The following is a 27,226-nucleotide window of genomic DNA, read 5'->3' as shown; positions in this document are numbered from 1 at the left end:
CCGACAGCGAGAACGAGTTGCATAGGCAGCTGAGGAATAAACAGACAGGGACGGAGACTTGAGCTAACAATTATCTACTTTGCTTCGGCTTTTTCGCGCCACTGAGATATTGGGACAAAGTTCGTTACACACCAGGGGGGTGCCGAGGCCGCAATCATGTTCCACCTGAGGTGGTACCAAACTTAGATCTAGAAGCTCGGTTATATATAAGATAACGGAGAAGACGGAGAATACCGTATTCAATGCGCTGAATGAGGAAAAATTCACCATTAGCCCTTGAGAGAAGATTGACGGCTCTCTGGTCAGAAGGAGCCATGTTGGCGCCGGCATCAGCCGGGGACGACCTCGGGAGGTTTCCACTGGAGACTGTGGGTCCGGATGATAGGCCCAGGAGATGAGCGTAACCCGTGGTTTGTGTGCGTTGGACTGTGTAGTCGCCCTTAATCCTGCCAATTTTAGTGGTCTGCGTTCGGTGCTGGGGTTGGTTCACTAAATGTGCGCCAGCCTCCAAACCAAGTCGAGGGGAACGAAGCATCCCCTCCCCAGACCCTAGAACAACGACATTCCACGGTTCAGGTCTGGGTACATGATAGTCGAGACCCGTTCTACGACGATTCTGCACCGTTATACGCTTCCATAGCAGGGTGTACGGTTCGATCATACAGTCAATATGGCGAGCACCATAGCAACCCCTGATTTAACCACCATCACGATGAGCGCGGTGTTCACGCCTCCCGCAGCGTGCTCGAGTTCGTGGACGTACGAGCCTCAAGCCGCGAACGACGTCCCAGATGGCCTGATCATCCAGAATGCGGTTTCGTTTGTTCCTTCATGCTATCCCTCCGGGTTCAACAATGTAGGCAGAGTCGCTGGGACCCGAATCTTCAGCCCAGGCTACTGTCCCATGGGATACACTTCTGCAGATGTAGGGATTGAGGGATCAACAACGACGGCGATCTGCTGCCTTTCGTATGGATATGCTATGATTCACTGTGTTCGAACACGGATGCTAACTGTTTGCGTTCCAGCGGGTTCGACTATTCTACATCAACCATGGAATACGCCGATTTCGATCCTAAAGTCTACGCTGGATGCCTGAGCGAGTTCCCATCAACCACGTCCACTATATTACCTATTCGCCAGGAAACGAGAAGCACGCAAATCATTGGCCCTGTGACCATGTGGGCGCAACCGATCACGATACAGCTTGAATCTTCGGACTCGAGACTATTTGTACCTATTGCGGAGACCTCCAGCGCCCCCTCTGCCGCTACTCCTACTTCTACCTCGTCCACTACAAAGTCAGCCTCAGAAACAGGAGCCGAGTCGGTAACCGCAACGGATACGAATACGCCGACGGACAGCGAATCCAGTGGGCTGTCAAGAAACGCGGGGATCGGAATAGGAGTGGGCGTGGGAGTGGGAGGAATTTCTATGTTCGCGGCCATCTTGCTCTGGTTCTTACGAAGGCGCAAATCGAGCAAGGAGAACCTTCCCACCATGGCCGCACCGTATCAGGGGGGCCCTTACTACCACAACCGTGCTGACGCCAAACGGTTCCAAATAGGGGGAGAACTGGACGGGTCTCATCCCAGGGATCGTTACGCGCCCCATGAATTAGGAGCTTGATACTACCTGCATCGATGAGTCCATCTTTGTGTTATATTACTCTATATATTCGATCTCGATAATGACAACTGTATTTACGGCTACACGTTTACCGATGTCATTGCAAACCCACAGCGTGGGCGAGGACTTTGGTCTCAAATTCCATTTTCCCAATTCTCTTTCTGTGGTTTCTTCCCTGTCAAAAAAACATCGCCTGGGAGCTACCAACAAAAACAAAGACACGCGATCGGGCGGGCTAAAAGTTGCGAATGCAGACCCAATCACGCTCAAGTGGGGTCCCATTCTGGCTCGTTGGGAAAGAGAGGTTCGTTTTCTCGTGATGAGATCGCCCGATCTTCCTCCCACTTCTCAGATCCTTTAACTTTTGGGTTCATGGTTTGATTTCTCCAGGTCTGAGAAATATCCAGAAAAATAGAGCATGTTCTTGGGGATACTCTTATGCAAAAGTTTGTTTCTCTGCCTTGTGTGGCGATATAGGGGCTCATTTGCGCTCTTCCCTTCGCGACAACGATTTAAAAAAAAAAAAAAAAAGCAAAGCCAGAGTGTGCGAGGGGCCAATTAACGTGAGAGAATACTCGCTGGGTCTCGAACTTGCATCGGCCTCCTGCATGAGGAGGATAATTTTGCACTGCTCGTGGCTTGCCCTTTTGGCATGCACAGCTTACTCCATAGAGTAAAGATCACCCACAATGGTCAGCGAGTTGAATCAAGATTGCGACAGGTGGCCCCGCCATGAGCTTCTTTAACCTATTATATCTTGATCTTGTTGAACCAGTCTCATTTAGTCCCAAGTCCGGCGCCATGCCCAGTGCTTGAAGCGCTGGGGAGAACCGCCGAACCTCGTGCTGGTCCAAGAAGCGCCCCGAGCCGTCAGCATGGCCCGCCTCGCACTGTCTCTTGTTTTTGCCCATGACGTTCTCCGAAAGTCTTCCCGCTCTCCCTCGATAGAGCTTCAGAATATATATGTATATATTTTTATATGTATATATATGGGGAGTTAGACGCCACTCAGTGGTCCCGAAGTCGTTCTATGACAGGTTACAAACTGGGTCGAAGGCAGCGCCTACGACTGACGGTAGTCGCCCAGCTGGTGCTAGCATCTCTGGGGGTTTTTTGGTTGTTCAACTTCTTCTCCAGGTATCGTACGTTTCCCTCAAGCCACGCCGCGTTTGGAAGCGCTCTTTCTAGTCGACTTACGAGAGTGACAGCAAGTCATGCCCAAGAGCACCAAGAGCAGCCGCAGCCGACAGTTGGGAAGGTGATGATGATATATGGCAACCACTCGATCTACGATAGAGCGATAGCAACACATCAAGAACATAGTCGGCGATTGGGGTATCCGCTCCATGTTCTACGGAGGGAGATCCTCGATGGCGTATGGAATAAATACGCCATTCTCCTTCAGGTCCTCCTACAAGAACTGGCTAAGCCGCCAGAACAACGCCTGGAATGGTTATAGTAAGCTATCTTTCTTTTTACTGCCTTTTCGAGACAGTTGTCAATTATCCCAGGTGAGGCATAATGTAGAGAACCGCAGCGCTGACCGATCATAGCTGGTTCGATAGTGACACCGTCCTCATGAATCCTAACATGAAGCTCGAAACATTTCTTCCCCCGCCACACGCGACGGACATCCATATCCTCCTCACCAAGGACTGGAACGGGATGAACAACGGGGTCTTCCCCATCCGTGTACACGCGTGGTCCGTCCAGCTCATCTCTGCCGCCATCGCATACCCCGTCGTGAACCCAGATGTCGAGCTCTTCTGGCCGGACCAGTCAGCCCTCGACAACCTTTTCAACGAGAACATATATTTCTCAAAGTCCGTTGTGTACTGTCCGCTTCGCTGGTTCAACGCCTACATGCGGTCTCCGGACGGCGAGTCACTCAATCCTGGTTCGCCTGCACATCTTCAGGTACATCCGGGGGATCTCCTGGTCCATTTCCCGGGGACGGCCCGTGAGAACCTGGAAACGACGCTGGGGCCGTACATTGCCATTGCGGAGGAACATAGGCCGCAGTGGGAGGTCCCGGTGGAGGAAACGGGGTATATAAAGGAGACCGCGGACTTTTGGAGGACACATGCGCGACAGACCTCTTGATGGTGCGGAGATGCATTATATTAACGACTTATTATCTATGTTTTGGGATCATACTGCGTTTCTTAAACTGGGCCGTCACCGAAAATAACTCCCGGGATCCCTTTGATGTTTATGTATTGCGAAGCGAGCATTAGCAGTGGGAAGTTTGGTGGTCTTAAAACCGGTGAAGTTATTGTACTCTATAATATGTATAGATCCATAGCAGATGATGACCAGACGACCGGATCCAAAGTTAGTATATCCAAAGTTAATATCCTCGCAGCCTTTTGGCTGCAAACTTCTTTTCTCTCTCACTAGCCTTCTCATGCTTCACACATTTTGACATTAGATACCTAGGTAGTTACAGAGCGCTACAAGCACTGTTCGCTATTTGAACTGCTTAACGACCTTGGATAAAATTCGTAAAGGTACCAGAATGCTAAGCCATCCATTAAGACTTCCGATCAGGGCAGCCCGCACGGAGCAGTTACTCCCACGACTGGGTTCCCAACGCGTTCGGCCAAGTGGTACTCCCAGTCTTAATATTAGCGTCAGCTCGCTGTATCTCTGCAGAGGGTACGGGGCAAGAGCTGCCTAAGCAGGCCTGATACTCACCTCAACCACGATGCCAGTTGTCACGGTCCCTTACCCGCAGAAGCTTCATGGAGAGAAAGTAAAACCGTTGCGGTACCCGAGCGCGCGCACTACCATGTTGACACGCACTAGAGGATTATGACAGGAGCGCAGGGACACTGGTCGCGGGTAGATCTGGCACAGCAATCGAGGGCAAAAATTTATGACGAGCATAATGGCGGTCCCTTGCTGAGATCTATGCTCCAGTGTACCTCAATAGAATCTTGACTTCTTCCCGAATATTGCTGCGGGAGCGAACTTGTCACACTCGACCAAGGAAGTCACTAATCCTTCCTTAACTTCACCAAGACCTTATCTTCTTCGGGCAATCACGGAATCCCTTTCCTAGATCTCTCCCGGTGCGTGCTGGAATTGAAAGGACTATGCTTGGAAATATTTGAGTCCATTCTTTGCTGTCTTTATAGCTGGGAGTTGGACTGGACAGGAGTTTGAGTGGTTATTCCAAAAAAAAAAAAAAGCATACCTCTGTTGTCAGAGAACTCGGACGTTGATAGCCAATGGATCTGCTGTGCTGCAGCCTCATGCTGAGACAGTAATAGATCAAATCAATAAGTTAACTAGTTAACTAACTATTGGACCCTGTTCTTAGTAATGATAATTGGCGATCTTATAGTTAGATGCCTAGTCTGCTCGCGTTGTGGCTGTGTTGGCGACAACCTCAACCTCTTCCTTCAGGACTCTCCTGTCACTTGATAGACAAGCAACATGCCTGCTGAACTGCCGGGAGAACTCATCCTCTTGATCGCCGGCTTCCTCACCTCAGAAAGGGACATCAGCGCGTTCGCACGAACAAGCCATCACCACTACCTCTTCCTCGTTGAGCATCTCTACAAATACAACATCAAGCACTCCAGCGGCCGGGGCATCGATAAGGCAGCCCGTAAGGGAAGCCTTATCCGCAGTGAGGCGATTCATCGCCGCAGGCTTCGACGTCCGAACCGCGTACACAGTCCCCTGCCGCACGTGCAGCAGACCCCACGGCACCAGACGAATCACTTTCTCGCACCCGTTGCTTGTCGCTGCTGAGTATGGGCACGTCGAGCTGATGCGATGCCTCCTGGAGGAGGGCTCCGATCCGCACGTCACGGATATCATCGGGCAGACGCCACTGACCCTCACTGTGGCGGGTGGGTTTCTCCCGGTGGTGCGGGCGCTCTATGAAGCTGGCGCGAAAGACAGCCATGTGCACGAGATAAGCAGCGAGAATCCACCTCCCATCGAGATGGCTGTCAACGCGGGACATGTAGAGATCGCCAAGTACATCCTGGAGAAGATGGACGATAAAGATGCGCGTTCTTGGACAGATACGCTCCTCCGACGCGCGTGCGAGCTGGGAAATATGCCGCTGATATCGTACCTTCTCGATCGCGGCGCAGATATCAACCGTCAAGAGGGCAACCATCCCTTCAGACTGGGAGATACCCCGCTCACGCTTGCGGCAGCTCATGGACATGTGGAAGCTGTCCAGCTGCTTCTTGATAACGGCGCTGACGTCCATCGCCGTGTTGATGGCGCTGTCAACAGATTAGCAGTTCTCGACATGGCAGTCATTAACGGCCACGACCGTGTCGTCAAAGTCCTCCTGGAGCACGACGCCACCAACCTCAATGAAAAGCTGACTGCCGCAATTGAAGCAGGGCACAGACCTGTTGTCGAGGTGCTTTTAACAAAGCACCAGCCCCGCCCAGGCGGCGCGGAAGACCCGCTGGTCCTCGCCGCAGGAAGCAAGCATCGAGACCTCGTCAACCTCTTCCTCGACAAGGGATTCGACGAAGACGCCGCATTGCAAAGTGCCGTCCGCAAGTCCCAAAGAGAAATCGTGAAACTCCTCCTGCGGCGTCGGACGGGCCCCAATCGGACCCAGCTCCAGGGTGCGGTCGCCGCGGCGCTGGACAGCATTGATTTCACGATGATTGAACTCTTGCTCGACTATGGGGCCCTCATTGACCCTGCGGATCAGCGCTGGTACCAAGAGCATGCGTCGAAGGCGAGAGCGATGCTCGCAGGGCAGTTTGCTGTCACCCCGCCGCCGGAGGATGCCGCTGAGCAGGCTGGAAACAGGCAACGGTGGAAACGAGAGTCGAATTCCGGAGTCCAGAGAGTTTGGAATCGGCTTCGACAAAAGGGCTGACTCGGTCAAAGAAAGTCTGCCCGTTTCTCTTCGGTGAGCTCTTTCTTACGTGGTGCCTGAGGAATTTAGGCATCAATGGGTCATCACGGCGCTGCTGCCTGAGGATCACCGAAGCGGATCCTCGTGTTTTCCTCTCCTGTAAGCCCCTCCAGGTGTTTGACTCTTCCTGTGCTCAACAATTTGTCCGTTCTTTCCCCGATATACTCTCCACTTACACAAGGCAGTCTTTCAGACTCCTCGGGCCATGCCGCTCTTGAAGCTGCCACTTGAGTTGCAGCTCTCCATTGCTGAACGCCTGGAATCCGTCAGAGATATCAGGTCTTTGAGTCGAACAAACAGACATCTGCGGAAGTTATTGTCTGTCTATCTCTACGAATACATTGCGAAAAAGCAAGGCCACTCAGCCTTATACTGCGCCGCACTATCTGGTTGCGAGACGGCGGTACGGATGCTGCTGGACAGGGACGCCGACGACAGCAACGCACGACAAGAATACGGCAAAGCACTCAGTTATGCTTCACGTCGCGGACATGAGAAGATAGTGCAGATGCTTCTAGCTCATGATGCTCGTGTTAATATTCAGAAATTGGATCACATCTATGCGCTATGTTCTGCGTCACTGAATGGACATGCAAAGGTAGTACAAATGCTCCTGGATAGTGGCGCTGATAAGGAGGCCCATGGGGATTTATATGGCAATGCACTGCATAATGCGTCGGCTTGCGGACATATAGAGGTAGTGCAACTGCTCCTGGATAGTGGCGCTGATGTGAATGCCAAAGTGGCGAAATTCGGCAATGCACTGCAGGTTGCGTCGGCCCATGGACATACAGAGGTGGTACAAATACTCCTGGATAATGGTGCGGATGTGAATGCCGAGAGGGGGCATTGGGGCACTGCACTAATCGCAGCCTCGGAGTTTGGGCATGAGGAGATAGTACAGATGCTCCTCGATAGGAATGCTGATGTTAATGCACGTGGCCAGAGAGGGCGTTTTGGCTCTGCCGTGTTTGCAGCATCATTTAGAGGATATGAGAAGATCGTGCAGATGCTGCTGGATCGGAATGCTGATGTCAACAGCTTTGCACTTGAGGTAGCAAAACGGAATGGTCACGAGAAGGTGGTTCAGATATTGCTGGCCAGAAACGCCAATATCAGTGCTTGAGTTACGGCAATACAACCCAGTGACATATAGAATTATCTACTCCAGTGAGATCCCCTCTGATGCTCGTTCGAAGCCATACTAGTCATCATGCTCGAGGCCATTCCAACATCGCCCTCTGGGTTCTCGAGTCGTTGCCGTCGACAATGGATGTGACGAATCAGGAGGTACTGAGCACAATCGAGGCCCAGGAGTCGACCGGGATTGTTGCTGACGTTCCCACAAGTCAAGTGGACTCCACTGACCCCTTGGAGGCCTCGGGAAGTCCAGGTCCAGCGTCAGTCCACTGGTGAAGGACGGAGCTCCGCGGAGGAGCCGCTGAACACTGATCTATATTCCTCTGCTGCATCTTAGATCGTGACTGTCGTCCGAGGCAACCGTAGCTGGGAGCAATCAAGGGGACCTGAATACAATGACGACATAGAATAACGAGATAATGGATGGCACGATACGTCCAACGGTTAAGCATATAACATTAACTAAGTCAACATCCAGTCAAGCATAGAATATTAACATTAACCAAGCTGTAGGCTACACCTCTCATTAAGTCCATCTTCCAATATCACCACTTCGATAATGTTCCCTGACACATTCAATGATCTCTCAATCCCAAGAATTTAAAGGACGATATTTCCAATCATCCCCAGTCCACCCAGGACAGCCGCAGCCGCACCGACAGCCTGGATGCTTGCACCACCAGTGAACTCCGGCGGCGGGGGGACGGGAGAAGAGCTCGCGGGCGGAGTGTTGGTAGGCGACGAGGTGCCCGTCGGAATCACTGGGCGCGAGGACGTCGGAGTTGGTGTAGTGGTTGGGTTAAGGGTGATGCCAAATTCCTCGGCGCAGGTTTCCCTGTCAAGGCCCTGCATCGTTGTCAGTATCATACCTGTAGCCTGGTCCGGGGGGGTGAGACATACATCGGGGCAGCAGTAGCCGTCCTGGAGACAGAAGCTCCCTGTTGGGCAGGCGTCTACATCACGTCACCGTTAGTATACTACACTGCAACCAGAGGACTTGGATGAGACATACATTCACCGCCGGGACAACAGGTATCACCACGGCCTGGGTTGTAGCAGACCTGACTGGTACCGCAAACAGGCCAGCCATCGGGGCATCCCGGGGTGACGATCGGGGTGAAAGAGTCGCCGCCCTGACGCTTGTTGATACCAGCCGAGAAGGGAGCCAGGTGGCTGGCGGCGAGGGCATTGCCGGCCAGCAGGGAGCCGAGAACAAGAACCGACTTGTACATCTTGAAGACTGGTCAGGATGACAACGAAGGAATCCAAGTTAACCTCATGTCACTCGGTGGGCGATGTGCCCGCCGCAGGAAGGATGGCCAGCTTTATACCCACAGAGCCTCGCCAGAGTGTTGCAGCCTTGCCAGCCTTTGCCAGAGCCTCAGCAATTTCCCGACACGAGGATGTCCCCACGCCAAGTTGACGCAGTCAGAGCGGAATAATCTCCGTGATACGAGATCCAAGGGACTTGGCTTGGAGTCTCGTCACCCCCGCGAATGAGCACGCCTTCGCCATGCAGGCCCAAGGCGAGGCTGATCCTCGGCGACCAGGAGGCGTTGAATCCTGACCAACCAAGAGCCTCATCTCAGCCGCAATTTCCGAAACCTGTTGAGCCTTTGGGGGTGCCCTGCCGGTGCTCATTTGCGCCTTTCCGAACCCCTCTTCTTGGTCTGGGTCGCTGAGTCAATTGGCGTCCCTCATTGGCGTTTCTTGCATGAAGATGGAATGAAAATCTAAAAAAAGTCGAGTGCAAGTGCGTCGCGACTTGGTGTCCTTGAGAGACACTGGATCGATTGGCCTGCTTGTCCAGGACGAGGGTTTTCCATGGCAACCCCAAACATTGTCGAGACTGTTCATGTTCAAGCTTGCAACCTTCATTTTGTAGATCATATCTCGCGGTTGAGTTCTCTGTCTGCCAAAATGGATGGCAATTGCACTTTCCTCCTCCGTCCTGAGGGAACTGCTTGGCTGGCAAGCACAGAGGAAGGGGGACTCCAGCCAGTACTCTCTATGCTAGATAGCTGATTGATTGCACGTCCTTCATTCAGGAGGATTCCCCATGTCCAACCCTAATCTCCGTTCCTCAGGCCCCTCTGCCATCCGTGTTTTCATCATTCCACCCCCAACCCCTGACTCCGCAACCAGTTGACAATCTGCACCCGGCCATCTTCCGCGGCGAGGGCAGCGGCCGTCTTCCCAGCGTGGTTCCGGTGATGTATATCGGCCCCGCGCGCCACTAGCCATTCGAAGACGTGCAGGTATCCCTGTGACGCTAGTAGTAGCGGTGTGTTGCCATGGCTGTCTTCAATGTTGAGTAACGCCGTGTCATCGGTCGCTTCGAAGCCAGAAGCACGAGACATATACTCGAGTAGCAGGCTGATAACAGAGACCGTCTGTTGACGTGCAGCCCAGAATAGTGGTGTGTGGCCCTCGGAATCACGATGGTGAGCATTCGCACCTAGCTGCAGCAGCTCCAAGACGACGTCTTCCAGACCCTGTCCAGCAGCACAGGTCAGGGCGGTTCGGCCGGATTCCGGAGGAAAGACAGCCTCGATGTCAATCTCTGCGGCGTGCATCCTCAGCATCCTAAGGGCGACGCCAGACCACCGTCGGCCGATGGCACGCAGGAGGAGCGGCTGTCCCTTGCGAGTGGTGATGGTCACGTCAGCTCCGGCCTCGACGAGGAAATCAGTAATGTCCTGCTCCTCATTCTCCAGGGCAAACACCAAGGCCGTGGCCCCCTTCATTGCACCGCCGTCACTCGTCGCCCCCAGCTGTGCGCCAGCTGCGACCAAACGCCTGACCATGCTGACGGAGGCTCTCAGGACGGCGATCATCAGCAGTGTCTGGCCCTTTCCGTCGCGCTGCTCGACTGGCTCCCCGCGGTCCAGGAAGAGCTGGACCAGGTCCTCGCGGTCGCGGTACACCGCGAGGGTCAGTGGTGTTTGCTGAGCGTTATCTCGCATATTGCACGGTGCATCCCGCTCTAGGAGCAGCTTGACGATTTCTGGATCGCCTCGTTCAACTGCGTGATGGAGGAGAGTCTTCCCTTGGAAGTCCTGGGCAAGAATATCGGAATCTTCATTGAGCCCGTACTCCACAACACCTGGGGACTGGTACTGCACAGCAAGAGCAAGCGGGGTATGGTAGCACCGCCTATTGTACATGCGCCAGCAGCCGGGAAACTGCCCGAGCAGGCGTGCCGTGGACTCCTTGTTACTGTACATGGCCAGATGGAGAGCCGAGTCGCCGGCGCGGTTTTGCCAGGTAGTCACACCGTGGATCAGGGGTATCAAGCAGCGAATAACATCGTCATGTCCGGCGAGTGCCGCAAACATCAAGGCAGTATTGCCGTATATGTCTTGCGCGTGCAGAAGCTGCGTATCCTGGCCACCATCCGCGTCCAAGAGCTGTTGCATGGCTTGCGCATCCCCCAGTTTCGCCGCGGCCAGTATCAACTGCGGCACCGACGCGTCCGGAAGCTGCTCGAGCCCTCTTGCCAATACCAGGCGGATGCTCTCCTTGTCTCCTTCGGTAACGATGTCCAATACGATTTGTCGTCTTCCCACGTTGTCCTCAGCGTTCACGTCGGCACCGGCATCGAGCAATGCCCGAACCATTTCTGCTCTTTCTGTATTACCGCCCATAAAAAGTGTGGCAGCATACAACGGCGCACCATAATACTCATCGCGGATGTTGATGTCGGCTCCTGCCGCGATGAGGGCACGGAAGGTAGCCGGGAGCTGCCGTGTAATAGCCTGGGTCAGGACGGGAGAGCCATCGCCATCGCGATCATTCACCTGGGCACCGTGTTCAATGCACTTAGATACAAAGGCGGCACACGCTTCCGCGCCGTGTCTCTTTTCTCTGGCGTAGATGAGCCACTGGTGGAGGGCGCCTCGCCCATTTTCGTCACGGGCGTTCGGATCGAGCCCGAGCTCGAGGAGAAAGCCCAGGGCGGAGACACTGCAGTTCAACCTGGACGCGTGCCCGATGATACTGGGGTAACGGCGCACGTCGAGCCCATGTCTGACGAGCAGCCGCATAATCTCCGGGTCATAATCTCGACCCTCGCATGGGTGATCCTGGTCGTCATCCGGGCCAATCTTGAGGTCCGTGGATCGGGCCACCACGTGTGCCAGATCCTCGACCGTGTAAGGGCCCGGGATTGCGCCGGCCTGGAGTAGAAGGTGAACGCTTTCGCGGCTGCGCGCAATCGCAGCAGTAAACAACGGCGTCCGGTCGGCACTCGACGGCGGGGTCGTGTGGCCATGCGGAGACGCGCCGTGATCCAGCAGCAGACGAACGGACACGGGGTCATAGTGGTGGCAGGCGTTTAGAAGCGCATCGGAAAGCGCATGCTGCGGCGGCTCGGTGTATTGGAAGACTCGAGCGATTGTCCCGTGGTTTCTTGTCTCTGCGGCCCACGAAAGCGTCGTCTTGTCGTCGTGAGGCTGAAGCCCGCGGCGGTAGAGCAACGGGTTGAGGAGGTGGTGCAGGCGCCAGCAGGTGCGTGTTAATCTCCCCAGCTCTTGGTCAGCGGTGCGTGCAGCAATGTCAAGCAGGATCTCATTTGGGAGGCCCAGGAGACCGTCCATTGCTGCTGAATGACTTCTTCACGTTGGGTTGAGGGAGTCATCGTGTGTTGTTGGTGATGGTGCGTGAATACGAGCGCGGGATGACACGAGAGGTTGCCATCTCCTCCCGCGAAGAGTTGAAGACTCGATGCTGATGGCAGAGACTCGCATTCGGTTTCACTCTCAGTGAAGTGACCATGTGCCCATCGTGGTGACGGACTCTGATATGATGGGCAGGATTCATCGCGAGCATCGTCCGCCACAGACAGCAGCACCGCTCGCGAGCCAGTCCACCGTGTTTTTGACGTGAAACCAGCGTCAGACGGGAAAAAAAGCGAGCAGGCCTCCCGTCGGTCCACGGAATAATTTTGGGAAAATCGTGGATAAATGAAGTCAAACGCCGTCTGCCGTGAAGATCTGCATCGGCTGCTGCAGAAATGGGTCGGCGCCCCCTGTTTCACGGCCGTCTCAGCGTGGGGAGTCGCCTTTCTCCGGTGGAGAGACGAGCGTTGCAAGTTCCAGGGAGTTCCCGGCCTATTGGAGAATTTCGGGAGCCATAAATCCCAATTAACCGAGCCATCGCGAACTTCCCCAACGGCTGCGGAGAGGGAGAACGACTCCTTCGCCAATACCGGTTTGCGGGGTTGGCTCCGGACGAACTCTCCTTTATATTCGACGGTGGCACGGTGTTGGCCGTCACCCATTGCCTTCTCCACATCCAACTCAATTGCAATGCATGCCAAAGCCTCCAAAGCCCTGGCGCTCAGCCAGCTGTTCATGCTGGCCGAAGCGACGCTCAAACCCCGCTTGCCCGATGGCCTTGGATTGACGCCTCACATGGGCTGGAGCAGCTGGGTACGAGCTCTCAACTCGCTGTCGACATATCAACTAACAGAACCATTTAGAATACGGGGCAGTGTGATGCGGCCTCGGAGCAATACGCCCTCGACGCCGCCAACCAGTTTGTCGAGCTCGGCCTGAAAGATCTCGGCTACGAGTACGTCAACATCGACGACTGCTGGTCCACGACGGCGCGAGACGAATCGGGAAACCTCGTGCCCGACCCGGCCAAGTGGCCGAACGGCATCCCCGCCGTCATCGACCAGATCCACGAGCTGGGTCTGAAGTTCGGTCTTTACGGCTGCGCGGGGGAGATGACCTGCGCCAGCTTCCCGGGCTCGTGGGGACACGAGGAGCAAGACGCACAGCTGCTGGCGTCGTGGGGCGTCGACTTCTGGAAGCATGATGCCTGCTTCACGCCGTGCACGACGAGTCCGAACCCTCAAACCTGTTGGGACGGGTCGATTGACACGAAACCGTGGTATGGGACGATGCGTGATGCGCTGCAGGGGGTCGCAGACACCAAGGCCATCCTGTTCAACATCTGTCAGTGGGGGAGAAATGAAGTCTGGACGTGGGGAGCCGACTACGGCCACTCGTGGCGCATCGAGTCCGACAACTGGGGGGACTGGGACTCTGTTATCCGCATTGGTGCGCACGCGGGAGACCTCGCTCAGTACGGTGGGCCAGGCGGGTTCAACGATCTTGACATGTTGGTGAGTAAAAGCTTCGTCGGTATTGATTTATGATGTATGCTGACCGTCTAGTTCGTCGGCAATGGCGTGCTCACCGAAGCGCAAGAGCGACTACACTTTGGCCTCTGGGCCATCGCAAAGTCGCCTCTCGTCATCGGCACCGACCTCACCACCATCGGCGAGAGCTCCCTGAACATCCTCAAGAACAAGGTATGTGAATACAACCAGATATATCAGCGTAGTCTAACGTCCCAGGACATCATCGACATCAACCAGGACGAACTCGGCATCCCAGCCGGCTACTTCCAGCCTTCGAACGCCGACGCACCCGTCGCCGGCCAGCTCTACCCGTACTGGGCTGGCGAGCTCAGCAACGGCACAGTGGTTGCCTTTGCGGCTGCTGCTGGCGCAAACACGTACTCGGTCAGCTTTGCGGACGTCCCCGGTCTCGAGGCCGGCACGTATAACTGGAAGGAGCTTTACTCTGGGGAGGAAGGTTCGGGAGAGGAGCTTAGCTTTGATGTTGCGCAGGATGATATTGCGATCTTTAGGGTTACTCCTGCATAAGCTTGTCTGAGTTAATGTTCGCTGCATGATCGAGGGGTGTAGAGCTCGGAAAGGGCGTGGAATCCCAGTGTCAATGCCAGCAGTCTCTTTGTACCTGCAGCTAGCTCGATTGGAGGGCCATCAAGAATAAGACACGACGAATCAAGACCTCCACCTTCGCTTTCATAATATCACTCACTTTGTGTCTCGAGCCAATCCCCAGTCCTCGTTGCACCGTGGCGTCCTGCGAAAGCTGCTGCCTGGAACTCTGCCATGGTTCCGCAAGTGAGGATCCGCGATCAACAAGCTAAGCACCACGCAGCGTGTCTTAGCCTGCGCCTGTGCCAATGGCAGCGCTGGGCCTGGTCCACCCCCTGGGTCGAGAAAGCTTCGGCTTGTTGTCGACTGGCTGAGTATTTGTCGGCTCTCCCCAGGCCATTGTTGGAGTTTCCCCACTGCTGGGTATAAGAAGAGCCCTTGCTCGGACTCCCCTCCTCCTCTTCTTCCTCTCTGTTCACGACACTTCCCCTCTTCAGACAATCTCATAGAGCAACTTCCAATCTTACCAGAACATTCATCATGGGTTGGTTCGGTGAGTCTTCCCATGCACTTTATTTCTCATCCACTGTACCCTCTAACACGCCGCAGACAACGACAGCGACCAGGCCCGCGCCTACAACGAGTACCAAACCCTCGACCACACAAACACCGAGCACCATGCAAAGTTCACCCACGAGCTGATCGCCGGCGCCGCCTCGTTCGAGGCAATGAGGGCGTACGAGCACCACGTTGAGAAGAATGGTACGCCCGCACGGGACCCCTTTCCCGTGCCCCGGAAGGATATCACAATAGGCGGACGAGCTAACAGCACGATAGGCAAACCGCCCAGCCATGAACACGCAAAGGAGATCCTTGCTGGCTTTGCGGGAGCGTTCATCGACCGCGAGGCCGAGACGAGGGGGCTGGATTTCCTGGACCGCGAGAAGGCGAAGAGGCATGCGCACCGGGCGTTGGAGGAGGCTTCGTCGAGGGATTACTAGGACTAGATGTACCTCACCTCAACCGTGAAACCAATGAAACTACTATATTCTATGTTCTATGTTCAATAGTTAAATAATCTGTATATCCCCCGCCCCGGCGGCAAAAACGCCCCTCCACTCCTCCCAAATCCGCTCCAGCTCCTCAATATACCGCCCATGCACCTCATCCAGATACCCCCCGTCAACCTCGCCCTCCATCCTCGCCACAGGAATCGGCCGTCCAACAACAATATTCACAGGCCTGCGGTGCGGAATAGCCCCAAAACCCCACTTATACGGACCCCGCGAATACAGAAACGGGACCGTCAGCCCAAAGACCCGCTTAAACGTGCGCTGCACCCGGCCGCTCCACGTCTTCGTCTCCGGATCAAGATCCGCCGTCATCGTGTACAGCTCGTTCTCGCCGAACCCGAGGACAGGAACGAGGGTTGCCCCCGTGCGGATCGCGAGCTTCGCGAACCCCTTCCGGTCCCGGAGGACGAGGCGCATACTTCCTGGTTTGGCCTCGAGGGATTCGCGCGCGCCTCCGATCACGATTGTGATGGAGCGTCCGGGGCTGTTGGTATTGCTGGGTGTGAGGATCTCCTCGCATGAGGACCGCGAGACGCTGTTCATTCCTAGGAGGGTGAGGTAGTCCCGATATATCGGGATGCGGAAGTTGGAGTCCAATGTGAGGAGGGAGTTTTCGAGGCCTGGGAAGAGGTGCGAGAAGCCGAGGGACTCGGTGGCGAATGCAGTGAAGGCCCCGTGCGAGAGGATGCCGTGTGGGTGGTAGCCGAAGATGTAGCGCTGGGTTGGGGGGAGGGGGGTGGTGCGGTAGAGCTTTATCGGGAAGTAGGATGCCACGAGGCGCCAGACCGGGAGGGAGCGGAGGAGGTCGCTGCGGCGGGAGTATGAGCGGGGGAGGAGGAGGGAGATGAGGATTGGGACGAGGACTCGGGCGGGATAGTACAAGGCGTAGAGTGCGATGATAGCCCCCGGGACCAGGGGGTAGATGGTGAGGACATGGTAGAGCACGGCGAGGGTTTGCAGCGCTTTTTCGAGATTGCTTGTCTTCACGTCGCTGCTGCGGCATACTCCAGTCAGACCTGCGGTGGATGGAATCGGGATGCGAACCTTGTATACGTCGATATAGCGCGATGTTTTGCGTTGACGGACGGATGGTGGACGGTATGCAGCTGCTGCGTGGCATGGCTGTAGCCCACCAACTCGCGCACAACATCTATAGCCATGGTGAACAGGCAGTACGTTGTATTCTACGTACAGCAGTCATTTTGGCAGAGGAGTCATTGCTTGTCTTATCATCGGCCATGCTTCAGATCCAGCCTTCACAGCCCTTCGTCCGAGGGTGAGGCAAGTCGAGGCACAATGGCCAAGCCACAGGGCATCCCGAACGAGTCGTCCACGGCATAAGCAAGGTCTCAGTTGCAAAGCCGAGCAGCAATCTCGCGATGCTCTATTCGGCGGGCCGATGACCAGAAATTACCGGGATTAGACGATGCGGGAGGTTCAGTAACCATGTTCATTGACTGCTTCTGCCGACAGTAGGCAAGGTAATCAGTTCATTGCAGAGCAGCGATATGAGCGACCTATCACGACACGTGCTGCGGCCTGCAGAAGACAACGATGAACATTATCCCAAAGAGGATCGTTCTTCCAGTCCCAGGATAGTCCCAACTTTAATCTTCGGAAGATCGGGAGATATGCACGGGCACACCGGCCGAGGAGGGGCTGCTGATCAGGGATGATCTCAATATAATCAGTGAATCCTGTTCAGGGACCTGCTTTAGCTTTCTTCACATGGACGTTTGAGCTGTGTCACATTCACAGACACACGGCCCTGTCGGCCTCGGAGGTTGGGCTCCCTTGAAATTCGATTCACATCATCAAGGGGCATGAGCTCTGCAAGACTGTGAAAGAACTTGGCAGTCAACTGCTCCATTCGTGCTGCACCACAATGCTTGCTCTTTCTATCCTCCTCACAGCTGTCGCCGTCCACGGCCTCAGGCTCCGCGACGCAACCCCCGTCCTCTCCAGCCTCGACGCGATCAAGAACCAGATGAATACCGTCGGCGACCTGGTCGAACCCTTCACCGGCGGCTTCAACGGCACACTCGCCGCCCTCGAAATCCAAGACGAAACCAGCAAGCTCAAGAATACGATTGACGACGGCGTGACCACCATCAAGGCCATCTCGCCGCTGAACGAAGACGACTCGACGCAGGTCGTCGACGTCGTCGTAGCCCTGCAGGGCGATATCTACGGCCTTCTCGACCTGCTCGTGGACAAGAAGCCGGCCTTTGACACGGCGATTCTGGGCGTTGGCTCCGCGAGCTTCCTGGTTCATATCGACTTGCAGAACCTGCGCAACAGCACCTCGCAGCTGGGGGGTGCAATCACGTCGAAGTTGACGGACGAGTATCGGGAATTGGCGCCGTTGATTACCTCAAGCATTGACTTTCACTTTGCACAGGCTCTCAGGGTGTATGCTTAGCGGGATGTAAGCTGTCATGGCGACCCTGCCAGCCAGTGGATGCCACCATTTCAATGTAACAGATGTTTAGTGTACATAGTACCTGTTTAGCATTTTATACTCAGTCGATGTGACTGCGAGCATGAAGTTGCCTACAGCTGAGATTTGTCCGTCTGTATATATGGTCTACCTTACAGTCCCGGGCGATACTCTTACTCGATACTACATGGCGCTCGTGTGATGAAGTGAATACGTGCCTCCTGATCGCTGTTTCTGAATATCGAACGGTACAAATAACTATCGCCAACTATAGATGACCACTACACTAACTAATCAGAGCCAATTTGAGGCCGAAGTCTCAGATGTAGACTAGATATCCTCCGCGCCACACGCGACAATGTTCAGCGAATTCCCAATCACCCCACTGGAGTACGTCAAATGCGCCCTGTTGATCGGATTCTCCCCGAAGCTCTGCGCCGCGTTGCAGGTCTATAAGCCCCGTTAGCCTCTCAGTCAAGCAGAGAACTCCACAGTCTGAACGTACACTCGACAACTTCCCACACGCAAAGGTAGAGCTAGCTGTGTTTTCTCCCGCCTCCTTCTGCCAGTACTCCGATCCGTGATGCTGGTACCCCAGCATCGTCGGCGGGATCTGCGGTACACCGTCATTCGCATGCGTAACGCGGTAGTAGTTCTCATCGGGGACCGCGCCCTCGATGTACTCCACAAACGCCTTGTTGCCGTTCAGCGGCTCGCCGAATGTATATGTAGTCACCTTGTGGCCCTGTCCCGACAAGGCCGCGGTTGCGATTGCCGCGATGCCGCCACCGAGCGAGTGGCCGGTGATCGTCAGGGTCTGGTCTGGGTTCGCTGACAGGGCGGACTCGATCTCGGACGTTACGTCGTCGGCAAGGGCGTTGTAAGCGGTTTGGAAGCCTTGGTGGACCTTCTCTTATTAGCGGTCGGAAATAGATAAGGCAGAGGAGGAGGACGAGGCACCTGGCAGCCTGAGCAGTCCGCTCCCTCCACGGCTAGGTCGGTCAGGAGGAACTGCAAGTCGGTATCGAGGTCCGTTGGAGTTGATGTGCCCCGGAACGCAATGATCAGTTCGCCTGCGGCGTCATCCTGGAACAGCGTCGCCTGGCTGTCTGTGGCGTTGTCGTTGAAAGTTTTCACCACCGAGCTGCCGAATGGCGGCGTCGCGCAGCTGTCCGCGTATGCGGCTGCAGAGAACGCTGTGTAACGAGTGATCTTGTCATACAGGTCCGGGGAAACTACTCTGTCAGTGTGATATCCTCAGCAATGCGTGTCGACTGACCTGCAGACTGCGCGAGAGACTGCGCAACGAGCGATAGGAGGGCCAAAGAGCGGTACATGGTGACGATCCGCAATTGTTTACTCTGAAGAACAAGCCAGCTCCGCCTCAGGTCCAAATATACTGCCCCAGCCTGAGGGTCAGGGGGGTGATGGGCCCGGCCGAGGCTGGGTCCGTGAAGCGTCGATCCGGGGCTGTCATTTCTCGGGGGCAAATCAGCAGCAGGATCTCGACGAGTTCGCGGATGCGCGGAGATGAAACTGTGCTTGTGAAGCTTTTTTCATGCGGGGGCAGCTGAAGTCGCAATAATTTCCGCATTGGTCTCTGATTCTGACCGCGCCCTGGACGTTGATATCTCTCGCCCAGCTCGGCCTGGCACTCGCGCTTCACAATCCACTCCCTTCTTCTCACATATCCTTTGTCCTACTTGCTGAGTACAACACTTCAGACACCATGCGCTTCTTCTCTTTCCTCCTGTTGGCCCTGCCAACCGCCATCCGCGCAGACTACCAAACCGTCCTCGACGACATCGACAGCATCAGCACGCAACTCGCCTCCCTAACCGAGAGCGTCGACGCCGTGGCCCCAGGAATCCCAGGTCTCTCGCCAGCCCTGCAGGTGCAGGTCGACGCGACAACGCTGGACAAGGAGATCGTGGCCGGCGCCTCGCACGCCGCGGACTCGCCGCCCTTCGCGAACGGCTCGCTGCAGGTTGGGCTTGCGCTGATCGCGCTGCAGCCGACGATCACCGATGCGCTGGGCCAGATCAGCGAGAAGAACACGACGTTCGGCGAGCTGGGGATTATTGTGCTTGCGAGTCTGACGCAGCTGAAGAGGAATACCGATGCCTTTGCAGAGGAGATTGTGCCCAAGCTTGGGGCGTTGGAGGCCGCGCTTGCGCCGGGGGTTATCAAAGCGATTGACGGCGCCTTTGATGGGGCTATTGCGGCGTATGAGAGTAATGGTATTCTTCCTGATCTGGAGAGGTAGAATTGTGCTAATTGATGCAGCGCTCTGAATGCAATTGTGGTGGAATTGGCTGGTTTTGTGGTCATGTATTGAGCAGTGAATATACTGGATGGTCTACGCAAGCATTCATCCTTTTAAATATATGCAAGACTTGTCTATTATGTAGCCTGCTGGCAAGATGGATACAGCTCCTCCAGCTATATAGCCTTATCTAGTGTAAGGTGAATGCCAAAAACCTCCATCGTAGCTTCAGTGCGTTCCTCGCTTCAGCCCGACAACCGGACACTCCCAGAAAGCTGCTGCATGCGCTCGATAATCTTCTCATTTCGGTTTGCCCCCAAACCACTTGTCTGTTTTCGCATCTCTCCCGGACCGCTCCGCGTGCACGTTCACAGGCCTCGCCAGCAGCCAGATCGAGCCCCTCCACCGCGCAGCAAGGGTTCGTATCCCGCTCCTCCTTGCCGTGGAGCAGATTATACAGGTTCTGCGAGATCGTAAACTCCGTCCACCTGTCAGCAGCGCATGCCCGACACGCCGAGGTAGAGCACCCTTTCCCAGCTGCACGAGGTCATGCAGAGTCCTCACAGCCTCCTGCGGGTTCGACTGCACTGTGTGATCGACACGGTGCACCTGCAGGACGTCGATCTAGCTCGTCCCCGGCCGGCCTCGACCGCGTGAAAGATGTTCTTCCGGCTGAGACCCATCTGGTTCACGAGGGCGCTGTCGTTGACTGCCGTGTTCGGGCGGGAATTCGAGGTCATCTCCAGGACAGGGTAGTGCAGTTTGGTCAGGTTGACGACCCCCTCGCGTGGGATGCAGTACTCGCGCAGTGTTTCGCCGACTATCACAGACTATCACCTCGAACAGGGCGTTTGACTTTGTGTTTGCCGTATCCAGGTGTTGATCCTGGGGTTGCCGAAGGTCATGCAGCCGAGGATCATCCTGGAGACTTTCAGCGAGCTCTTGCCGAGTCGTTGGTATTCCGTGCGTGGCTTCTCTTTCCCCGTCCAGTGACATGACCGCGCGGGTGTCGACCTCGCCGACGTTGCTGGGAAGACGACGTATGGAATGCCAATAAACTTCGAGGTCGCATCGCGAAAGGGAAACACCCGGAGCAGCCTGTCCGAGGATCCGCGCACGGCACATACGGAGTCCTTTGCGTGCGGCGTCTGAGGAGGTCATGCCACCTTGCGCGATGATATACCGCGGTCGAAGGATGAGGAGGCTCGGGAACTGCACGAGAGCAGCAGCAATAGTTCTTTCTATTTTCAAGCTTGACATACCGTCAGCTCCTCCGATTCGGTTCCAACTCGTCACCACGAGTACGTCCTTCCCCTGAAGAATCAGAAGGCCCGCTTTGTCTGCGGCGTCAAGTGCCGCTCTCTCCGCGGCTTCTGGGCTCTGGAGCAGGTCTCAGACTCAAAAGGTTATCGTATGTAGATCAAGTCTGCCGTCAATCAATGACTGCAGCTTCTCCGTTGTCTTGGGCACGTAGGATCCTGCAATGATCAATAATCCAAGCTCGCACGGGTGGATGCCCAGCCGTATAGACTTGGGCATTAGGGAGCAATCTGCCGAATGCCGAGTCTGGTAGAGACAAATGCACCACCTGTGCGATAGATATACATATTTTCTTGGGATTTTGCTGTTCAAGTTAGCTATCTCATTTAACGCGGGATACTGGTGGCGGACCTCCAAGTAACCCTAGGACGAACACTTTCTTCTCATTATCAATCACGGCATCAACAATGATAACTTGTCTTTGCGGCTTTGCGGCCGCTGTCCATCCTTCTCCCAGCTTTCCTACCAGATAAGCAATCTTTTGTGAGTAATGCATGCCGACCGGTTTTCTGACTTTAGCAGATCACTTCGTGCGTTGGTCAAGCAGGATCGTAGGGAAGAGAACCCGGATTTCATCGCTATTCTGTCACTGGAAGTGGACCCGGTGAAACGGGCTGAAGCCACTGTCTGTATTCTGCTCACTGGTCTTTTGAAACACCAGCTAATCACCTACCAGAGCATGAGAATGCCGCTTATCGAGACCGCTTTGCTCGAGGAAAACCGTGCTGGAGCGATATTACTACTCAAGGCTGGTCCCTCCCTCGTTGGCTCCATAGCATATCTGGTTACGTTTCCGGTGTCTTGCTCCTGTGAGCGTATAGATTGATAGGTCCTCCACATTCTTCCCAACCCTAGGCCGCTGGCCGCGGCATTTCCAAGTGCCTTCAATACCTTTCTTGGGCTCGGCTTCGATGGTATCCCATCCTTGCTTTCGGTGGAACTGACTCCACTCAAGTCTCGTGGGAAGTCCATGTCAATTGCGACGGGCTGTTTCTGGCTATACGGTAAGCCTTGCGATTCCACCTTGAGGAAAGCGAAGGCAGAAGTCTGACAAAGTGGTGGATGCTCTTAGATTAGATGGGCGTCATACCAACATGTAGGTACTTATAGATCGGAGTTTCGTTCACTCCGCGGAACACGGTCCCTGAACCAATTGACAAGGGTCCGAAATACCGAACTGGTTTCATACCTGCTGCCTACGTTCACCCGCCTGTATGTCCCGAATACGCTACTATAATTTAGTTCAAACAAGATTGTCGAGGCGATGGCTGGATGTTCACGACTTACTGCGACCTTTCCTGTGATAGCAACACTAGTCGACTGAATATGTATTGACAGCTCCCCGTCTCGGCAACTTTCTCTGTGTTTCCACAAGCTCTTTACCGGATGCAATTAACATGGAGATGCAGTGTCTCTAAGATCTTCCCCGTATCGAGGAGTGGGTGCGACGAACTGTATCCTGCTTCGCAGCAGAGGGAGAGCACTCCTTGGGAACGGTCACCTTCAACGGAACCGACATCAAGGCTTTTCCGATTTACCCCCAAGACTTGGGTTAAATGATATCATCATTATCTATCTCCTCTTTGCTAGGCGAGACGAAGCGCTTAGTTGAGATGAGTCAAAGCGAGACCGGTGAAAGCCGCCTTGCCACTGTAGATGACGGTCTTGTTATGTCCGTCGAGTGGAGGGCGTTGCGCCGGTGGGGGGTCTTGACATTAGCGCGGAAGATACGTCCTTGACCGGCCTTGCTCGCACCCTTCTGGGTCCAATAAAATCGACCGTGCTCCGGATCGACGGTAATTCCGACACACTAGCATTTGCAGGTTAACACGCTTAGTCTGATAGCAGGGGTCTTGGAGACTTGCATGCGTCGTCTGATCGTCCTTATCCGTCGGGTTTTCGAAGTCGCCAGTCCTTACCAGGATTTCATGCTGACTTCCATCAAAGTTAGCCCGGTGAACGTGCATACCCTCCCGATCAGAGAAGTAGATCTTCTGGTTTGTATGATCGATAGATAGCTGCTTGGGGGTGTGCACAGCACCCGGGGGAACTATGGTCCTGACGTCTGATCGTAGCAACATCGCCTGGCCATCCTCCGTCAATGAGTGTCAATTTAGAACCCTCGCGAAGCACTGCAACATTGACATCTGTGCCGCTGATGCAGAAAACATTGGGGGCCACCTCAGTCATGATCAATTCCACTTGCTAGGGGGAAAGGCGATTCTGAGCCGCGGCCGAGATGGGAGTAGCTCTGATAGTCAGATAACTCGAGTCAGTGGCAAGCAAGGGAGGGCAGCTTTTGTACTGCGACATGAATCACTCGCTGCTATGTATAAATCAAACACGTGACCTTGGGGTCATTATAACGCTGGCTCACATGCCAACTTCGCTTCATAGCAAGTCCCTGTCGCCCTCTCACCACAACAACTTAACCCTTTTTACACCCTCTTCTCCTTATCACTAGTTTTATGGCCGACTAATCAAGATGCCCTCCTTCACCTCGTGGCTTCTCCGCATGTTCCTCACGTACATTCGCAGAACCAGACTCGTCTTCGGCAGCGCTGAAAATATGCGTAACAACATGCGCGAGCTCTACCTCCGGCCTCAGAGCTTCAATCCGCCTAAGAACCTCGATCCTGGAATCACTATCGATCGCATTGACTACGGTGCCTGGCCTCTTTATCGCGTGTCCTTAGCAGGCAACTCCGCTAAGAAGCGTCCCGCGATGATGTACATCCACGGCGGCGCCTTTTATCGGGAGATCAACCCCCAGCATTGGAAGTTCGTCGCGCAGGCCGTGCGGGACACCGGACTCGATGCTATTATCCCTATCTACCCTTTACTTCCGCGACCTGGCGCAACGGCGACGGAGGTCATCGAGGGTTTTATGGATATCTGCGGTAGACTTGAACAGCCCATTGTGTCCATAGTCGGTGACTCGGCGGGCGGTATGTACACTCTTGCTACTATGCAGCAATTGTTACAGCAGCATCCTGAGCTTGCGAGGCGGGTGCGCTGCATCGTGCTTATCTCGCCCGTACTTGACCTGGGCTTGGAACACCCCGAGGTTGTGCGCCGGGGCCAGAATGACCCGTGGCTGGGGCTGGATGGCCTGCGTCAGCTCCTGCCACTTCTTGGGGCAGGGTTACCAGCTCACGATCCGATAGTCAGCCCGCTGTATGGGGACATCGAGACGTTGCCGCCTGTCATGCTGCTAAGCGGCACGTATGACATGCTTGTAGCTGATGCACAACGATTAAGCGCCAAGTTCCAGGGCAAGGGCACTGAGATTTGCACGCCTGGGAGTTTCAAAAACGACAGGTTCACCTTTATTGAGCAGCCGGAGATGGTGCACGTGTATCCGCTCCTGCCGCATCCCGAAGGCGCCGAGGCTCGGGAAACGATTATTCGTTTCCTCAAGCAACATACTGGATTGGTTTCAGAAGACAATTATCACTGAGTTTATAACCTGTTACATGACATACTTTGGAAAGCTGGGAGATCCGAAGATAGAATCATGATTCATCAAGACATAGGTTATTTAGGGTACAATTAGGATGAGAGTTGACTGTCTTGCAGTTGCGCCCCTTGCCTTTCTAATCGACGATGATAGCATTTTCTATGTGGCTTCCAGTAGAGATTGCCACAGTTCCTTAAGAGTCGTGCTCCAGTACACAGGTTGTATGGACCCTTTTGCTTCTTCTGCGGAATTTCTGTGCAAACCGTCTCCTCACTTCTGGCCAATTCTTTTCTGAGCTATATCAATTAATGGTTCTATTCTGTGGAAAATGGAAGGTCATTTCTCGTAGTAGGGCGTTGCCCATCAATAATAATCGAGCCTGCGCCTCCCTCAGTTTGCCTTTCAGTGTTTGACGGGCCTCCAACATACGCCATGTCGTCCTTCATGAGGACGTGCAGGAAACTCCCGCGCAGCCAACTAGTCGCGCAGATGTCGATCAGTTGTCGAGGTGAAAGAGATGAGAGTTGTTGGAGGATGTCGCTAAGGTAAACAAACAGGCAAACCCATCAGCCGCGAGGAACTTTTCACGTATACTAACGGCCACTTCCTCATCAACGAGGACTATCAGCTTGCTCGTCGCTACCAGCAATTTAACCTGGATGCCCTCTGCAATATAGCTGCCACAGCTGGTGGGAACACATCTCGAATTACAGCCATTGAGAAGCTGGTTCAGCAAGGCCCTCATCATGACCAAGGAGGATGGAAGTGAACTGATCGCGAAAGTTCCCTGTCGGATTGCCGACCCGGCCTTCCTCACAACAGCCTCCGAAGTAGGTACTTTGGAATACAGTACGTGTGTCCTATCTTGCCTATAGATTCCTAAGGCGCTCACGCACTATATATTAGTTCGAAAGTACACAAACATCCCTGTACCCCGTGTCTTTTCTTGGTCTCCTAACAATTCAAATCCTGTCGGGGCAGAGTATATTATCATGGAGAAGGCAGTCGGAGTTCCGTTATTTGAGCGATGGGGCAGCATGCCAGAAATCGAGAAACTGGAACTTACCAAGCATTTAACCCAACTTGAAGCTCAGCTGTCGGCTATCTCGTTTCCTGCATATGGTGGACTGTATTTACGCGCAGATGCGGACCGCTTAAGATGTCAAGATCATGATAGCCACGTGGATAAACAACACTTGTACTGCGTTGGCCCTTCGCCTGATCGTTCTTTTGACATTGATACAGTCGCTGATATACCCACCAAGAATAACCTGATTGACCATGGGCTTTGTAAGTATTCAATATTTCTCTACTCGTTCATGCTAATAGCTGTTCAGGGAGTAACTTGTCGGACTTCGGAATATCAATTGCCAAACGAAAGCTTTCTCGGATTGCACAGCAGAGTCCAGACCACCAACCCATACGAGGAAGTGCCCAAGAACAAGCGAATCATCTCGAGATCACAATTATCCTCATGCGGATGTTAGACTCGCACCCAATTCTGGCCCAATTCGCCCAGCCAACCCTTTGGCACACCGACCTTCATATGGGAAATATCTTTGTTGCGCCCAATAATAATTCCCAGATAACTGCACTAATTGATGTCCAGTCTCTATCTATACTCCCATTATTTCTTCAAGCCCGATGGCCAGTATTTCTTCAGCCCCCTCAGGAGTATACTAAAGGCCTTGTCCAGCCTGAGCTTCCTGGTGACTTCAATTCTTTAGATAAGGATGAGAAGGCTACTGCTTTACATGACTGGACACAGGCCAAGTTAGCAAAAGCATATGATGTCTCGACTTTTCTTGAGGATAGACTTGCCCATAACGCAATGGCCGTGCCCAGTGTCTTTCCAGAACTCTTTATTTGTGTTGGAGAAACATCTGATGTTGGCATTGTTCCACTGCGAGAATGTCTGATTGAAGTATTTCAGAACTGGTCAAACTTGGGCTTTTCAGAACACTGTCCTTATTCCTTCAGCCAGGAAGAGATCAGTGCGCATGAACAGCAAATTCGCTAAGTATCAAGAATGGAACGAGGTCCAGCAGCTTGCTCAGAGATCTCTGGACACTGATGCTGAAGGCTGGGTAGCACCACAGCTGGATTTTGCCGAAAAACAAAGACAAAACAAGGAGCTGTTGTCGATGTATGTTGCACGAATGGCGGGAGAGAAATCAGCAGAAGAAGCAAGACGCATATGGCCGTTCCCGGAATGACAGCAAGCAGTTACATGAGTTGATGTGGAATTTAGTGTTCTCGCTTTCGTAGAGCACACCTGTGCTTGCTGGTATGATT

General features: G+C 54.2%; 15 protein-coding genes across 15 annotated transcripts; 10 read left to right on the top strand and 5 right to left on the bottom strand.

Moving 5' to 3' along the window:
* The first annotated feature begins 505 nt into the window (after positions 1-505).
* Positions 506-1,711, top strand: BJX67DRAFT_356568 (uncharacterized protein). Its single transcript, XM_071029396.1, has 2 exons — positions 506-969; positions 1,029-1,711. The coding sequence occupies exons 1-2, from the start codon at positions 671-673 to the stop codon at positions 1,627-1,629; spliced, it is 900 nt and encodes a 299-aa protein (XP_070885076.1). The 5' UTR covers positions 506-670; the 3' UTR covers positions 1,630-1,711.
* A 792-nt stretch (positions 1,712-2,503) lies between these two features.
* Positions 2,504-3,975, top strand: BJX67DRAFT_356565 (uncharacterized protein). The gene is made up of 3 exons (XM_071029395.1): positions 2,504-2,771; positions 2,838-3,087; positions 3,183-3,975. Exons 1-3 carry the CDS (start codon positions 2,609-2,611, stop codon positions 3,730-3,732), a joined length of 963 nt encoding a protein of 320 aa, XP_070885075.1. The 5' UTR covers positions 2,504-2,608; the 3' UTR covers positions 3,733-3,975.
* Positions 3,976-5,070: 1,095 nt separating this feature from the next.
* On the top strand, positions 5,071-6,496 carry BJX67DRAFT_382196 (ankyrin repeat-containing domain protein; the record flags this gene model as incomplete). The annotated part of the gene is made up of 2 exons (XM_071033186.1): positions 5,071-5,245; positions 5,289-6,496. The coding sequence occupies 2 exons, from the start codon at positions 5,071-5,073 to the stop codon at positions 6,494-6,496; spliced, it is 1,383 nt and encodes a 460-aa protein (XP_070885074.1).
* A 122-nt stretch (positions 6,497-6,618) lies between these two features.
* BJX67DRAFT_147999 (ankyrin repeat domain-containing protein) lies at positions 6,619-7,968 on the top strand. Its single transcript, XM_071024737.1, has one exon. The coding sequence runs from the start codon at positions 6,741-6,743 to the stop codon at positions 7,659-7,661; it is 921 nt and encodes a 306-aa protein (XP_070885073.1). The 5' UTR covers positions 6,619-6,740; the 3' UTR covers positions 7,662-7,968.
* On the bottom strand, positions 7,969-9,005 carry BJX67DRAFT_148008 (uncharacterized protein). The gene is made up of 3 exons (XM_071024739.1): positions 8,688-9,005; positions 8,576-8,628; positions 7,969-8,521 (listed from the first exon to the last, which is right to left on the bottom strand). The coding sequence occupies exons 1-3, from the start codon at positions 8,905-8,907 to the stop codon at positions 8,276-8,278; spliced, it is 519 nt and encodes a 172-aa protein (XP_070885072.1). The 5' UTR covers positions 8,908-9,005; the 3' UTR covers positions 7,969-8,275.
* A 546-nt stretch (positions 9,006-9,551) lies between these two features.
* Positions 9,552-12,456, bottom strand: BJX67DRAFT_148006 (ankyrin repeat-containing domain protein). The gene has a single exon (XM_071024738.1). The coding sequence runs from the start codon at positions 12,271-12,273 to the stop codon at positions 9,787-9,789; it is 2,487 nt and encodes an 828-aa protein (XP_070885071.1). The 5' UTR covers positions 12,274-12,456; the 3' UTR covers positions 9,552-9,786.
* Positions 12,457-12,984: 528 nt separating this feature from the next.
* BJX67DRAFT_382192 (glycoside hydrolase superfamily) lies at positions 12,985-14,354 on the top strand (the record flags this gene model as incomplete). The annotated part of the gene is made up of 4 exons (XM_071033185.1): positions 12,985-13,107; positions 13,158-13,808; positions 13,860-13,997; positions 14,043-14,354. The coding sequence occupies 4 exons, from the start codon at positions 12,985-12,987 to the stop codon at positions 14,352-14,354; spliced, it is 1,224 nt and encodes a 407-aa protein (XP_070885070.1).
* A 454-nt stretch (positions 14,355-14,808) lies between these two features.
* On the top strand, positions 14,809-15,427 carry BJX67DRAFT_356558 (DUF3759 domain-containing protein). The gene is made up of 3 exons (XM_071029394.1): positions 14,809-14,925; positions 14,982-15,134; positions 15,210-15,427. The coding sequence occupies exons 1-3, from the start codon at positions 14,913-14,915 to the stop codon at positions 15,371-15,373; spliced, it is 330 nt and encodes a 109-aa protein (XP_070885069.1). The 5' UTR covers positions 14,809-14,912; the 3' UTR covers positions 15,374-15,427.
* BJX67DRAFT_388780 (diacylglycerol acyltransferase) lies at positions 15,408-16,605 on the bottom strand (the record flags this gene model as incomplete). The annotated part of the gene is made up of 2 exons (XM_071034405.1): positions 15,408-16,253; positions 16,490-16,605. 2 exons carry the CDS (start codon positions 16,603-16,605, stop codon positions 15,443-15,445), a joined length of 927 nt encoding a protein of 308 aa, XP_070885068.1. The 3' UTR covers positions 15,408-15,442.
* Positions 16,606-17,330: 725 nt separating this feature from the next.
* BJX67DRAFT_382189 (cell wall mannoprotein 1 family protein) lies at positions 17,331-17,867 on the top strand (the record flags this gene model as incomplete). The annotated part of the gene is made up of 1 exon (XM_071033184.1): positions 17,331-17,867. One exon carries the CDS (start codon positions 17,331-17,333, stop codon positions 17,865-17,867), a length of 537 nt encoding a protein of 178 aa, XP_070885067.1.
* A 348-nt stretch (positions 17,868-18,215) lies between these two features.
* BJX67DRAFT_388779 (lipase family protein) lies at positions 18,216-19,222 on the bottom strand (the record flags this gene model as incomplete). The annotated part of the gene is made up of 4 exons (XM_071034404.1): positions 18,216-18,335; positions 18,391-18,792; positions 18,846-19,120; positions 19,165-19,222. 4 exons carry the CDS (start codon positions 19,220-19,222, stop codon positions 18,216-18,218), a joined length of 855 nt encoding a protein of 284 aa, XP_070885066.1.
* A 392-nt stretch (positions 19,223-19,614) lies between these two features.
* Positions 19,615-20,223, top strand: BJX67DRAFT_382187 (cell wall mannoprotein 1 family protein; the record flags this gene model as incomplete). The annotated part of the gene is made up of 2 exons (XM_071033183.1): positions 19,615-20,111; positions 20,172-20,223. The coding sequence occupies 2 exons, from the start codon at positions 19,615-19,617 to the stop codon at positions 20,221-20,223; spliced, it is 549 nt and encodes a 182-aa protein (XP_070885065.1).
* Positions 20,224-20,775: 552 nt separating this feature from the next.
* On the bottom strand, positions 20,776-21,411 carry BJX67DRAFT_382186 (uncharacterized protein; the record flags this gene model as incomplete). Its single annotated transcript, XM_071033182.1, has 1 exon — positions 20,776-21,411. One exon carries the CDS (start codon positions 21,409-21,411, stop codon positions 20,776-20,778), a length of 636 nt encoding a protein of 211 aa, XP_070885064.1.
* Positions 21,412-23,874: 2,463 nt separating this feature from the next.
* Positions 23,875-25,260, top strand: BJX67DRAFT_356550 (alpha/beta hydrolase). Its single transcript, XM_071029393.1, has one exon. The coding sequence runs from the start codon at positions 23,957-23,959 to the stop codon at positions 24,929-24,931; it is 975 nt and encodes a 324-aa protein (XP_070885063.1). The 5' UTR covers positions 23,875-23,956; the 3' UTR covers positions 24,932-25,260.
* A 103-nt stretch (positions 25,261-25,363) lies between these two features.
* BJX67DRAFT_372762 (uncharacterized protein) lies at positions 25,364-27,147 on the top strand (the record flags this gene model as incomplete). The annotated part of the gene is made up of 6 exons (XM_071031289.1): positions 25,364-25,439; positions 25,489-25,620; positions 25,715-25,780; positions 25,838-26,221; positions 26,269-26,869; positions 26,940-27,147. 6 exons carry the CDS (start codon positions 25,364-25,366, stop codon positions 27,145-27,147), a joined length of 1,467 nt encoding a protein of 488 aa, XP_070885062.1.
* Positions 27,148-27,226: the final 79 nt, after the last annotated feature.

This window comes from Aspergillus lucknowensis (genome assembly GCF_044049455.1).
Source record: "Aspergillus lucknowensis strain CBS 449.75 chromosome Unknown BJX67scaffold_27, whole genome shotgun sequence".
Classification (NCBI taxonomy): Eukaryota; Fungi; Ascomycota; class Eurotiomycetes; order Eurotiales; family Aspergillaceae; genus Aspergillus; species Aspergillus lucknowensis.
This window is presented reverse-complemented; position numbering and strand designations above follow the sequence as displayed.

What these genes read in the sequence shown, in the direction of transcription:
- BJX67DRAFT_148006 (XM_071024738.1), bottom strand. Translation starts at nt 12,273, where the DNA reads ATGGACGGTCTCCTGGGCCTCCCAAATGAGATCCTGCTTGACATTGCT.
- BJX67DRAFT_147999 (XM_071024737.1), top strand. Translation starts at nt 6,741, where the DNA reads ATGCCGCTCTTGAAGCTGCCACTTGAGTTGCAGCTCTCCATTGCTGAA.
- BJX67DRAFT_356558 (XM_071029394.1), top strand. An exon ending in GCACCACGTTGAGAAGAATG is followed by an intron (nt 15,135 to 15,209) that starts GTACGCCCGCAC and finishes ACAGCACGATAG; the next exon opens with GCAAACCGCCCAGCCATGAA.
- BJX67DRAFT_356550 (XM_071029393.1), top strand. Translation starts at nt 23,957, where the DNA reads ATGCCCTCCTTCACCTCGTGGCTTCTCCGCATGTTCCTCACGTACATT.
- BJX67DRAFT_356568 (XM_071029396.1), top strand. Translation starts at nt 671, where the DNA reads ATGGCGAGCACCATAGCAACCCCTGATTTAACCACCATCACGATGAGC. An exon ending in ACGGCGATCTGCTGCCTTTC is followed by an intron (nt 970 to 1,028) that starts GTATGGATATGC and finishes TTTGCGTTCCAG; the next exon opens with CGGGTTCGACTATTCTACAT.
- BJX67DRAFT_148008 (XM_071024739.1), bottom strand. Translation starts at nt 8,907, where the DNA reads ATGTACAAGTCGGTTCTTGTTCTCGGCTCCCTGCTGGCCGGCAATGCC. An exon ending in CTGTTGTCCCGGCGGTGAAT is followed by an intron (nt 8,629 to 8,687) that starts GTATGTCTCATC and finishes GACGTGATGTAG; the next exon opens with ACGCCTGCCCAACAGGGAGC. An exon ending in ACGGCTACTGCTGCCCCGAT is followed by an intron (nt 8,522 to 8,575) that starts GTATGTCTCACC and finishes ACAACGATGCAG; the next exon opens with GGCCTTGACAGGGAAACCTG.
- BJX67DRAFT_356565 (XM_071029395.1), top strand. Translation starts at nt 2,609, where the DNA reads ATGTATATATATGGGGAGTTAGACGCCACTCAGTGGTCCCGAAGTCGT. An exon ending in CAACTTCTTCTCCAGGTATC is followed by an intron (nt 2,772 to 2,837) that starts GTACGTTTCCCT and finishes CGAGAGTGACAG; the next exon opens with CAAGTCATGCCCAAGAGCAC. An exon ending in CAACGCCTGGAATGGTTATA is followed by an intron (nt 3,088 to 3,182) that starts GTAAGCTATCTT and finishes GACCGATCATAG; the next exon opens with CTGGTTCGATAGTGACACCG.